This window comes from Hippocampus guttulatus, chromosome 2 (assembly GCF_054856545.1).
Source record: "Hippocampus guttulatus isolate MCC_2025c chromosome 2, RoL_Hgut_1.0, whole genome shotgun sequence".
Lineage (NCBI taxonomy): Eukaryota > Metazoa > Chordata > Actinopteri > Syngnathiformes > Syngnathidae > Hippocampus > Hippocampus guttulatus.
The window spans coordinates 16,252,688-16,266,453 of record NC_141262.1 but is presented as its reverse complement, the minus strand read 5'-3'; the positions used below and the strand labels follow the sequence as shown (position 1 = coordinate 16,266,453).

At 41.1% G+C, this 13,766-nt stretch overlaps 1 protein-coding gene across 7 annotated transcripts in view; it reads left to right on the top strand.

Annotated features, from left to right (window-relative positions):
• The window catches only part of LOC147208675 (moesin a-like), a 32,072-nt gene extending 24,542 nt beyond the window's left edge, over window positions 1–7,530 (top strand). For 6 of the 7 annotated variants that reach the window (XM_086099168.1, XM_086139210.1, XM_086139192.1 and 3 more), the window contains 7 exons: window positions 899–995; window positions 2,176–2,339; window positions 2,483–2,613; window positions 2,788–2,948; window positions 3,526–3,618; window positions 4,454–4,687; window positions 5,585–7,530. In XM_086099168.1, the coding sequence (XP_085955294.1) occupies window positions 899–995; window positions 2,176–2,339; window positions 2,483–2,613; window positions 2,788–2,948; window positions 3,526–3,618; window positions 4,454–4,687; window positions 5,585–5,749 (1,045 nt within the window). In that variant the 3' untranslated portion in view covers window positions 5,750–7,530. The remainder of the gene's footprint in view (window positions 1–898; window positions 996–2,175; window positions 2,340–2,482; window positions 2,614–2,787; window positions 2,949–3,525; window positions 3,619–4,453; window positions 4,688–5,584) is intronic. The other variant, XM_086099177.1, reaches the window with a different exon arrangement.
• The last annotated feature ends 6,236 nt before the right edge of the window (window positions 7,531–13,766 follow it).

Sequence of the window (13,766 nt, the reverse complement as noted above, 5' to 3'; positions counted from 1 at the left end):
GCATAGATACAATAGATAAACAAGGACGCATTATTTCGAGTAAATAAATAATATTTTTTGGACAATGTGGTGAAATTGGCATGGCAAACAAGACTGTGTTCTTTGTTGCCTTTACTTGTTAAATTAAGGTTAAATAAATGAATAAAAAATACTTTCAAGTGGGGCTGCTACTAATGATTATTTTAATAATAAACTAATCTGGTGATTATTTGGCAATTAATCGATGATTTGGATCTAAACGCATTTAAATGTCCATCCCTTTATTCAAAGTGACAGTGCAGAAAATGCATAAACAAAAATTATTTATGATCCAGTTATTTTAGTTTGGTTCGCAAGATGTTGATCATTGCTTTCCAAAGTAAAAGCACATTTTGAATCAGTCCACTTTCATGGAGGACAATGGAAATTGGGAAATGTTTAGTGTTCGGAAACTGAAATTCGCATGAGCATTTGGCCAACTGTAAGGGAAATAAGGTACCTAAATGAGTGATTGATTACACAAAGGAATTATCTGTTCAGATGGTAAGCAATTAGTTGTCAATATATCGTTGCACCTCTACTGACAAGTTCAAAAGAAAGACATGATTAATTCTGCTTTCCTGTATTCTTATTAAGCTGTGATTTGAAATACACTCCCGTACTTTTTTTACATGCACCTCGTAGATAGGGTCATTTACACAAAGTGTTGGTATCAGATCGATATTGCCAACACTGGCTTGAATTTTACTCAGTATCTGATTGCAAGGGAAATCTGTGGTGTCCAACATAACTACCTACTGTGCTTATAAGCCTGTTACGAGTCAAAATGAAATTATCCTATGAATGTTCACGTGTGTGTATTGTTTCAGTGATGTATGAGTGTCTGGACTGTTTCATCAAGTATTCCAATATTCTGCAGGCTGACCCCAAAGATTGGCTTCCCATGGAGCGAAATCAGAAATATTTCCTTCAATGACAAGAAGTTTGTCATCAAACCCATTGACAAGAAATCTCCGGTATGGAAAAACTGATACGCGAACATTATGTACACATTGACAGGCCAGTTCTTAAAGTAGTCCCCACGGGAATCTGCAGAGGAAAAGTGTTGATTCCACAGCTTGAAACTTGATTTTCCGCGAGCAATAAAAAAAAAAGTCATGAAATGACCAGTAATAAAGCAATTTAATGCACTCATGAATTTGAATTGTTTCAAGAAATGATCTGCATAACCAAAACACCGTTGAACATTGTGGTTGTAAAATAATCAACATCAGTATTCTCGACATCACTTTAAGGCAGATTTATTTCATAGTAATTCTTATTATAGATTTTATGTTAGTTATTAATAAAGTGCTAAATATTTTACCAAACGATCAGAACAAGTGATATTCAAGCAAAGATGTTGTCAGCATACCGCATACAATATAATATATGTAATTTCCTCAGAATAATTTCTTCACGTCCTTCGTTGATATCAGATCATTATAAACTGAGCCCCTACGCGTTGGATCACATTTACTTCTGTTAATACTGCCGCTTGTCATCATCTTTTGCATCTGTCAATAAACGTCGGGCTTTGTGCGGATGTGTTGAGCTAACGTTTGAGGACACCATTTTTTTGGTCATGTGAACCAAAATACAATTAGCCCTCACGTCCTGCAGTGTGACCGTTGCCTCTCTGACCGCAACATCTTTCTTATTTCCGCGGGCTGATTTCAATTCCGCAAAAAGCTTTGAAATCCATGGCAAATTCTGCGATCGTGGAGTCACGGATTCCTGCAGGGGACTAATTAAGAATTCTTATTTAAGAGAAATGTATTTGGTCTTTTGCAGACAAACCAAATGTCAAGATGTTTGCCGTTTTAGCTTGAGTGAATGACCTGCATAGAATGTTTAGTCTTCGTTTTATGAGCTCACAAATATTTTAGCCTTGAAAGCCTTTCACAACAGCTACCGAATGATTACTACACGGACATGCTGCTTCGCATCTGTTCACTGTGCCTGTCAACAGGTGTAGCACATGACAAGGGGAAATTCAATGTTCCCACGCGCGTATATTCCAGTTTGTACTGAAATGATGATCACAAATGGCACATGTCCAGGAAGTCCACAATATCAAAACTGTCCAATGAATAAGATTCTAAGGTATTGTGTCATCAATCAAAACATAAATGCTTGATGCTTTTTGTGTGAAAGGACTTTGTTTTCTATGTACCCCGTCTTCGCATCAACAAACGCATACTGGCACTGTGTATGGGAAACCACGACTTGTACATGCGCAGACGTAAACCCGACACCATTGAGGTGCAGCAAATGAAGGCCCAGGCGAGACAGGAAAAGAACAAGAGGCAGATGGAGAGGTACAAAGTAAAAGGCAATGATTAGTACTTCTCTTTTTTTTTCTTTTTTTTTACAGTTTACAGTGTGTTCTCTGTACTTAAGGAAGAACTGTCAGGGGATGGAGTTGTTTCAGATGTGTATTTATGCACAATTCTCCTGTCAGGGCTCTGCTTGAGAGCGAGAAAAAAAAGCGTGAAAATGCTGAGAAAGAAACCGAGAAGATTGCTCGTGAGACCATGGAGCTCATGGAGAGATTGCGACAGATTGAGCAGCAGACAAAGAGAGCTCAAGATGGTCTGACAACTTTTTGAATATAACAATTGATTGTTTGCGAACATTTAAAAAACAAAAGTGGCTTGGCAAATTGAAATATTTATGATTTGAGAAATTTTGTCCGAGAGACCATGTACAGTAACAGTGGTGTATATGCTGTGTTGTGCATTATGTGTGCTGGATGTTGAATTTCAGAGTTGGAGGAACAGACTCGCAGGGCGCTTGAGTTAGAGAAGGAGAGGACGCTTGCACAGGAGGAAGCCGAGAGCCTGGACAATGACCACAGGGCTGCCATGCAGGCTAAAGAAGCCCTGCTCCAACTTCCGCAGTCAGAGATGAAGAGTCAGGAAGAGCTGGTACATGTCCCCAATTCACCGTTAGACGAACCTACTTTTATGGAATTGTATGATTTGAAGTACGTCTGCTTTATGACTGTACGAACGTGCTGACGCTAGTTCATGTATGTCATTCCCACATGCGCATGTCCACTGACTCTCATTTTGTTGCTCCTGAAGGGAGCGAAAGTACGACTGTCTGTCAGAGAGAAGGCACTCCTCTGCACTTTGAAGAATCTCTTGAAAACTCATCTCTTTTGAGAGCATCTCCTTGCCTCTCTTAACACCTTTACACGTGTAACTAGTTTCCACCTTGCAATGCTTCACTATTGTGTCTAGTTTCAAGTAAAAATAGAGCTACCGTGCTTCTACTACTGTGTGAGATGGCAAAAAGTAGGTATTATAGATTTGGTTATTCACATGAATCCAAGTGTGCCCCACAGAACCCAAGAGATTGCGTCCACACAGGCACACACACACACACACACACACACACATGCACACGCATTCAAACCTATTGTCACAACAGAGAGAGCACAGTGACCTTAGATTAGGAGCGCTCTTAACTCTTCCCCCATTTGTGTGCACCTGTGGATAGGCCACTGAGCTGGCAGAGCTTACCTCGAAAATCTCCCAGCTGGAAGATGCCAAGAAGAAAAAGGACGAGGAAGCACTGGGATGGCAGAAAAGGGTGAGAATTAACGGAAGAGGAAAGAGCCAGATAAAGGAGGAATCAAAAATGAGCTAAGAGGGATGTCAGACACTACTAAGTGAACAGGGTATAAGCGAAGATATATAGAAGAAAGGATTCCAACAGTGGCAAGAATATGACAAGATTGAGAAGTTATTGGCATTTTTTTTATAAACCACATTCTGGTAAATCTATTTAGGATCCAACATGAAACCCTGGATTTAGATGCTCACATTGAAATGTGTCATCGTTAAAGTACAGTAGCCACATATTAATTTTCTGCCCCTTCAATCTGTAACAGTGTCCCCAAAATTTAAAAAAAAAAAAAGCAGGTTAGGTACACTTTCACATCCAATTGACATAACTTCCATCCATCCATCCATTTTCCGAACCGCTTGATCCTCACTAGGGTCGCGGGGGGTGCTGGAGCCTATCCCAGCTGTCTTCGGGCAGTAGGCGGGGGACACCCTGAATCGGTTGCCAGCCAATCGCAGGGCACACAGAGACAAACAACCATCCACGCTCACATTCACACCTCGGGACAATTTTAAAGCCTGCCTGCCTGCCTGAAAACCCACACAGGCCCGGGGAGAACATGCAAACTCCACACAGGGAGGCCAGAGCTGGAATCGAACCCGGTACCTCCGTACTGTGAAGTCGACGTGCTAACCACTGGACTACCGGGCCGCACAACATAGAAATGAATTCTGTGCCTCACATGCCGAAACACGGGTTCGAACCAGGGACCTTTAGATCTTCAGTCTAACGCTCTCCCAACTGAGCTATTTGTAAAAGACCTCCATTTCCTTAAATATGTAAATGTATATGTTGACAGGCAATGATGGCAGAAGCCGATTTAGAGAAAACCAAAGAGGAGCTAAAGTCTAAAATAATGGGAATCCACATCCAGGATTCTGCCCACCCTCACATGCATGATCACGATGAGACAGATGAGAGCAACGCGGAGGCGAGCGCTGAGTTAATGTCTCCTGGCACCGTACGTGACCGCAGTGAAGAGGAAAGAGTCACAGAGGCACAGAAGAACCAGAGACTGCAGAAAAACTTGAAGGTATGGATCAAGGAATATAGACCTGGCTCCAGTAGTTTGACACCATATTCCTAATAGTTAGATTTTGATTTGAGATGTAGATGTCTCTCCGTCACTGAAATGTGTCCCAAAAAATGTTCATCAAAGAATGAATCCTTTCCACTCAAAAGCTTCCCCCATTCAAAGTAACTGTTGGATATCCAGACTGACTTGGTGATTCGTTTTTTTTTTTTTTTAATGGTTTCCAACTAACCTGTGCATTACCCAGAAAACTCGGTAACCTTTTTGACAACACATATATTTCTGAGACATTATTATTATATATTATTTTACACCATTATTACTAAACGATAGACTACAGTGACTTTGATGTGTTTAAAAAAATGTTAATCCTACAATTGCAATCAAATGATAATGTGTGCAACTGACTATGGTTTATGACTAAACAGCTGCTGCAGTCCTTTCAAATAGCTTGGCTGCACCGATGCCACCTCTTCTGCTGTTCATGGTGTCCATTATGTTTGCTCAATTTGTTGGGTTTTCCGTTCATACTTGTTTGTGTATGTTTTTGATTGTGTTTTTAAATTGACATCTTAATTGGCCCCCAAAAAAGCATCTCTTGCGAGGAACTAAGTGCACTCGACATAATTAAACGTGTTGCAGGTAGCTTGTCATTCAAGTGGTTTCATTCACGCCAGATATGTCATCCACAAAGTCTATTACTCCTGGAATAAAATTGGACTCCAAGCAAAACAGGATACCGTACGATGTTGCATAGAATCTCCAACACGGAAATGGACTTAATAACTACGGACAAAAGAATGTTGTCAGATTGGGATTGAGGGGAGGGGAGTGGGGAGCCTTTTGAATAGTCTCAGCGATGAGGATTTCATTCTGTGTGTTTGTGTTCTTTTTCAGTTCCTGAGTACTGAGCTTGCTCGAGCTGTAGACGAGAGCAAAATGACCGCAAATGACCTGATCCATGCTGAGAACGTAAAGGCCGGCCGTGACAAATACAAGACCCTACGTCAGATTCGTCAGGGCAACACCAAACAGCGCATTGATGAATTTGAGTCCATGTGAGAAATGTCCACTGATGGACTGGATTGAATCAAATACAGAAACAGACGTAGAGTAGTACTGAATTGATAAGATGATTGCATCTAAGAACGAATGAATAGACTTCATGAAAAAACAATTCATATACTATGACTGCATGCCCTTGATTTCAATTTTACGTCGGAGACTTAGTCTGTGAGAAAATGACATGAGTCACTGGAAACGTACACTCACCATAATAGACCTGCAAAATCTAACAAGAGCCAATACAAAATATTTCTCAAATTTGTGCTACATTTCCAAGGATAAAAATTCCTGGTTTGATTGACACCGACGGGGGTAGTCCAACTACAATGTAAGGCTTTCAAATATGTTTTTTTCCCCCCATTTTTAGCCAGGGAGTGGAAAATAAGAAGTGTATAACTGTCATGATGAACTCATTGTTCAATTTATTTTTAATACACAGCTCTTGTGTTGAATCTCAAAGTGTGCAGGTATGTGGTGTGTAATGTATCAAAGTAGTCTTTTCTGCTTTATTGACTTGGTATTTTTAGGTCGCTATGAACTATTTCAGGGACAGCGATTACTACAGTGGGCAGCTTATAGGTTATCAGGTTACAAGGTGCATGAAAGGGTTAATGATACAGCTGAATCGCCGTTTTTCATTTTGCTCTCACCAAATGTGAATGCTGTTGTTCTGATACCATTTTTGGGACCCTACACGGTTGTGCAGTGTCAGCCAATGCCGATACCGTACTGATATCACGCTGTGAAAAAAGAAAATTCTTAGATTTGCAAAGGATTGCGTTCTCACTGGGATGTAAAATCATTCATAGTTCATAGTTAAATCATCACTTGTGAAGTATCTGCAGCAACATGGTAAACAGGTTCCAGCTCCAAGCAATTCTCAATTCTGATTCTTTTTGAAACTGTGCATTGGAGGGCAAGACACGAGAATGTTTATTCTCATCTCTCACTTAAAAATATTTTTTAAATATACATTAAAAATAAATACAGCTTCACAAACCTTTACCTAGACATTCAAATGTTAGAAAGATGCCGATGTGGCCCTTGCCTCCTTTGATTTTTCCATATGCGGACCTTGGTTAAAAAAAAGGGTGTACACCTCCGATTTAAATGAAGAAGCCAAACAGATCATTTTCAATTAACTCATGTGTTCATTGAAAATGTCAAATGTTAATTCTACTTAATCATGTCTATTTTTAACAAGCAATAATATCAAACATATGAAATGTTTAAGTTATTCAGAAAATGTTTTCTCTTTCGTTGGAGAGCTTTTAAATGTTTTTGAACTTCATGAAAATAAATTTACAAATGAGTGTGCCTACGTTACTGAGGTCACACTCGGTTAGGCTTGAAAAAGTTGAAGTTTTGAAATTAAAAAAAAAACAAACATGTATTTTTTTTAAACTTTGACGACAGACCATGTTGGGTCCATCGGAGCTTAAATGTTCACGAAAAATGCTGCCTCAAATATTTATTAACGAAAGAAAGAAAGATGTCTGTCTTCTCTTGACGATGCACTTTTTGTGTGCTATCCGACTAAATATTCACCCTTCCAAGATTTCAATGTAACAGCGCGTGTGAAGTTTTGTATACTGATTGTTTACTTGATGTGTCCATCAAGTATGTTTCATCCATCCAAAATGTTTGTAACATTTGATTTTAATTCTTTGTCAAGTGAAAACAAACATGTCTTGTAAATGTGACACACCACAGAGAAGAATGTTCTAATCAATCCTGCCAAATTTGAATGATTAAAAAAGAAAAAATACAAGTATATAAAATGAGGCTTCAAAGTTATGATCATTCGGGCCTTTTTTCCTGCGCTCAAACACAGTGTCTATGTCGCTGCTCAATGGGCAGAAAACACGGCTCGCTTGGCTTTCCCCTGTCACTCAAATATCTAGCAGGTGTCTTTCACCTCCTTACATGTTTGACCTGCATAACATAGCCACTTAAAGTCAAGGGAACTTTCAACAGGTAATCAAAAATGCACCCACAGAAAAATAGGATCCGTGTCCGGGGTTTAAACGAGACCCAGACACGCTAGCAAAAACAGAAAAGAAAACATGCATTGTCTAAAAGCAGTATGGTGCCATAGCTATTAATGGAAGTCATTTAGGGTCTTGTTTTTTTTCTTGGCATTTTTACATTTGACCAAGCAAATACATCAAAAAAAGAGTGTGTGTGCCTTTGGCAAAACCAAATGATGGCATGAGTCTATTGTCAGTGAATTTGGAAAAGGAGTTATTGTACCCCATCCGGTGGTGGGGGTTACATAAGGTTCATTGCCAGCCCCCCGACCCCTCCCCCCACACCAATTCTTTGAGCACAAGACCCTGTTGTTAAAGCAATTCTGCTCGGATGATGAAATCGTTTTCATCAATTTTAATCATCTACTTAAACTGGAAGTGTTTTCACAAATGAGATGGGGTTGGGGGCCCTGGGGTCAGGGAATGGTCGTCAGAGTCTTCAGTCAGGTGAGAGACATTCGTTTTTGTCGCTTTGTGAAGTACTTTGTCTTGCTTTTGAAGTCTGAAAGTTGCCACCCAAATCAAGGATTGATTCATTGATTGAGTGATGAATCAACGGCGCAACTAAGAGGACCGAGGAAATCTGAGAAAAATGTTACATGATCAAGTAAATGCCACGGGAAAGGGATGTGCATGGTTTTCTGTGGTGAAGAGAAAATTGTTGGTTCCTCTCATTTTTTTTTTAACTGTGTCAAAAGAACATACACTAAAGATGTAATGAGGGTTATTCCAGACCTACCAACATTACGCCGATTGTTCATGTTTTTTAGTCAAAAACAAGAGTCGCACAACCCCAGACCGCCTTAAGACAAATGAACAAACACCAGCACTTTATGTTCTAAAGTCTCATTACATTTTTGGCAAACCAGCAGTGGTTAAAAAGTAAAAAGAACTTCTGTACAATGTTCTTTTTATAAGCGAACATTCTTTGAAGGGCTGTAATGAATCAAAGTGAGGAGAATAAAGATTTTGATCTGAAACCATCAATGATTCGAAAACCGCACACATCTTGGAACGTGCCTCAAGCACGGCCATGTGGGCATGCGAGAAAAGAGGCCTGCGTGCTACACAGGGTGTGCGCTGCACTTCTACTGGATCAGTTCATCAGGAATAAGCCATGCGATAATCAGTTAGCTTCAAGGAAAATGCGTTTTCATTTTTGTTAGTTTATTAACAGGGTTAGGCAGAATCAGTAACCGGGGGGCAGAATTTTGCAGAAGAATGCGTGACAAAGTACATATCACTGGCAACACTAATCAGGATGGAGCCTCCTCTAACCACTGGCGCAGGGAACGAGATTTGGGTGAATTTGATTGTGGTGATTCTGAGCTCTGCAGACATGTGGTGGTGGATGTCGGCGCGTTTCATTCATGAAGATGGCAACCGCATGCATCGTACCCTCCGAATCATTGCAGACACTCACAATCTGGGGGAAAGCCTCGGAGATCGCTCCAAGTGCCCACTTCACACATCTACGGGCATCAATTCACACATGGAGGTCTGCTTGCAGTTCCTCGTAAACATACTTTGCACCCTTTGACCTCCTGCATGGATTCTAACAGATCCGTTTCTTATTCCTCCATGTTAAGGACTATAAGCGCACCTCTTGCACACAGCACTTAGAGAGAATGGCAGAAGCCACTTGGGTTGGCTGAGAATCAAGTTTACATAAACAACGGTGTAAAGAGCCTAATGCGCCAAGCTGCTTATTCTAGCCCCCTTTGCCCCCTGTGCAAATTTAGACCATGCCTCATGCCAGATTTTTACTGGGCATGAAAGTAGAGCCCTTCCAGTGAGTGGTGGCATGTACGAAATGTGCGCTCGCATTAGGTGGTATAGCTGGTGAGGTGGCAATGAAAATGATGCACTTGAAAATGCCATTAATGAGAGCCTTACGAATATGCTGCAGTAGTGAGGAGGGACCAAATGGGAGTCAGGCAGTTTTGGGGGGTTTTTTGGTCATTTTTGGATTTAGCGTTACAGTTGTCACCTGAATATTTAGCTAAAACATAGAAGAACCCTGGAAAAGCATCACCAAGGGTAACTGAAAAGGGGAAGCTGCAAGAAATGCCTTTCAAGATTCCTTTGACGGAATACAATGTCATCAATGTTTGAATTGCTTGTTGTCACTGTGTAGCATACAAAGGTGATACTGTATATGCCGAACTGGGGGTTGACATCAAGGGGTCTCGCACGGGCTGGCATTCACAGGATCGGCTGATTTGGCGCGATGATGACAATGAAGCCCACCGCGATTCCGCACTCGGCCACCATTGCACCTCCTGAGTGGCAAGGTTCACCAGGGAGTTTCAGTCAGTTACCATACAATACATTAGTTCTTGAAGCGCTTCTATTTAGAACATTCACAAAAACGAATTGCTCATTCGAATGAACCGTTCTAGCCGCGACTACCGTTCCGCTCCAAAACAGAAAACACGAATGCACGGTGACAAACTGAGCTGAGCTGCACCCCTGATTATGTGGCTGTATTTATTTGGTCTGTGCTCTACTAAATACCATTCTAATTAGAAATGGGCTGTTGGGTTTATTGTGATCTAATAATCAAAATGAATGTATCTGTAACATCTACTCGATGAAGATAGCTTGCATGTTTGGGCAAAATAAAAGCAGCATCCTGTGATTCATCCTCACTTGTTTACTGTCCAACTGGTTTAAGCCATGGACATGAGAATGGAAATCCTATTCTTAGGTCATCTTGGTCTTGTGCTTGTTAGTGGTGTGCTGACAATGTCATCAGGAACAAAGTAAACCGGGCCATTCATAAGTACTCTATGATTTTGGACATAGCAAGTTTCGGCGATGTGATGCGTTCTGCTGTCTTACTGGTTTCTTCTCTGCATCATCATAACCAAAAAAAAAAAAACAGCTCCTGGTTGTGTTTAGAGCTTGGATTGAGGCTTTTTAGTTTTAGTCATTTTGCCCCCTTTAGTTCACGCGCTGCAAAACGTCCGAGATTGATGATAATAGCACAGATGGAGTCGAGAATGGATGTGAGAGACTGCCTTTCGACTGGCCCATTACAATTCCTACATACAACCTGTATATCGACCCAAAACCTTTAACATATGCAGATGCATCTCAGATAGCAAAAACAGCAGCACTTAGTTTTTGGGCTTTTTTTGTTGTTGTTTTTTTTGGGGGGGGGGGGTTATTTTGTGATATCACACATCTAATAGTGAGGAACAAAAAAGTGCATTTTCTTATGAAAAGATATGGTATGAACGTTAAGGTATTAAGTAGTGTGCGTGTGTCTGTGTGTGTATAAAGTATATTAATGACACTGCCGTAATCACAACTCTCAACATCTGAGCAGCTCTCCGTATACATATTCTATTTCAAGGTTTTTCTTCAAGAATATGACCTGATCCAGATGATCAGCAAGAAGCAAACAGCACTGCGCTTTAACGACATCAGCAGCTCTACCAAAAGTTCATTCAGCGGGAACGCACGCTGGAATGAATAGATAGGTAGCTCTTGGAAGAGGTACTGGCTTTTTCCACCATGCAAGTCTCAAAGAATGTGAAAGCAATAATGTTCTCGCAGAGTTGCTCACTTGTGTGAAAAAAGGCTCACAGGGTTTCACATAACAGGTACGAGAGTCACCTTTTCTTGCATTCTTGTATGTTCGCATTTGGCTGTATGGATGCGGTGTCTCATTTATTAGCGTGACCTTTTGTCATTGTTATGTTGTTTCTAGTATTTAGTACTTGTTTCCCCATGTTAAATATGTACCCTTGGTTTAATCTATTCTGTTTGATTTTTGTTGAGTCTGCTTTGCGCTCCACATGTGCCCGTAAATTGACTGGCGACTAGTCCAGGGTACAGCCTAGCTCTTGCAGCAACGTCAGGATAGCATCCGGCTCGCCCAAGGCCCTCGTGAGTCCAGGCAGTAAATATATAAAAATGGATGTATACGCTGGAACTTGACTGGCAATGGAACAGATGACTTAACGAGTACAGTCAGTATAAGACCATCGCAACTGTGCTGTAAAAAGTTTGATAAGTTAGGTTTTGATTCAACTTTCACACTCAAAGGTCTGCCACTGAGGTACACAAAATAAGCCAAGGCGGGTGACACAACACACTGGCCGCCTCTGTAGCTGGAGTTTGGGGTGAAATTAGATTCCTGCTCTGAGGACAATCTGGGGCACAAAGGAGGAACGGGAGAGCCATTCAACAACGTGAACTTGTGTTATTCATCCAATCGTTCAAACATCCACATTGCCATGACAGTGAATTTAAAGCCGGGGTGCCTACACTTTTTCAGCATGCAAGCTACTCATAAAATGACCAAGTCCAAGCAATCAACCTACTTTATTTATTTACTTAATACCAACAATACTAAGAATGATTCGTAGGTTCAATATGTATCGTGGTGTACCTTGCATAACTGCACAAATCCATGTTGCACAAGACACCTAGTGTACATTTTCTGTCCCAACGAAGGATGACTTGCGCTGGGTGGAATCAGCCAGGGGATGGGATGACAAGGAGCCGTGCGCACAACTCCCATAGGTGACGGTACAGGGGTGGCTCCTCAAACTAATACGTCTCAAATTTAGGACCCAATCGTTTTCTTGGGTTGGGCGGAGCGAGCTGCTGAGCAAAGAGGAATGAGCAGGGGTGCTCCGAGGTGGGTGAATGGAGGAATTTCTTTGGGAGTGAGGGATTCGCATTTTAACATGGTTTACAGTTCAAATCATGTAACTTTTCTATTTTACTTTATGGCATTCTTTTTTTTTGGGGGGGGGGGGGTCATTTCTATTCTTCCTTTTGCCTGTTTGCAGTCCCCTCTTGACGTGTGCAGTGTTTGACTTGATAACTGTTTTTACTTCCAAAGAATTGGACAACTTATTTGTGCTCACATTTAACAGGCATATAAACACTTCGCTATGAATATGATTTGTGCCCCCAAATGTTTTGTGTTCATCATCCAGTGCGCCGCCTCGGCTGTGTAGCCTTGAATGAATCCGCGGTAAATGAAATTTAGAGTGGCATCCTGTATACAAAGGTATGAATCCTAAGCTTGCCTCGCACAGAGAAACCGAAGGTGATTTCAACTACTTTACTCATGTACAACTGCTGTGAAGCGATTACAATTTTAAACGAATTAATCGCACTGTTGTTATAATAATTAATAGCAAACAAACACATTTTGATCAAAACGGCAAATGATAGCAAAAGAGCCTCTTGTCTTTTCAAACATCCTTTAATGGCGATAGCAACACAACATACACACACTCTCACAAGAGTCTGCGACTCCGCGACATGAGCAGCACTGAATTATTGTGTCGCTCCAGTATATGCACAAACACAAATTTGGTATGATATGACATCTGTGTCTCTTTTGTGTTATTTTCAATAGCCTCAAACTAAAGTACAATAATACCAAAGTCACTTAGCAAAATCAAGTCAACCTTTAAAGTTGCTTTATCGACATGAATTTCAACTGCATATGAACACATTGACATAAGTGTCAAAACATTTCCAAAATCTTCACATCCATCCATTCTCTGAACCGTGTATCCTCATGAGGGTCTCAGGGTGTGCTGGAGCCTATCCCAGCTGTCTTCGGGCAGTAGGAAGGGGACACCCTGAACTGCTTACCAGACAATCGCAGAGCGCACAGAGACGAACAACCATCCGCACTCACACCTCGGGACAATTTAGAGTGTTCATTTAACCTACCAAGCATGTTTGTGGAATGTGGGAGGAAACCAGAGTACCTGGAGAAAATCCCCGCAGGCACGGGGAGAACATGCAAGCTCCACACAGACGCGCCAGAGCCAGAATCGAACCCATGACCTCTGCACTGTGAGGCAGATGTCCTAACCAGTCGCCCACCATGTCAACCAAAGTCTTGACATTTTCAGCATTTTCAATGTCAGTCTCCTTTTAGTTTCATTCAAACCTCAAGTTCATTCATTTTATTTATTTCTTGTTTTTTCTTCTCATCTCCTCTG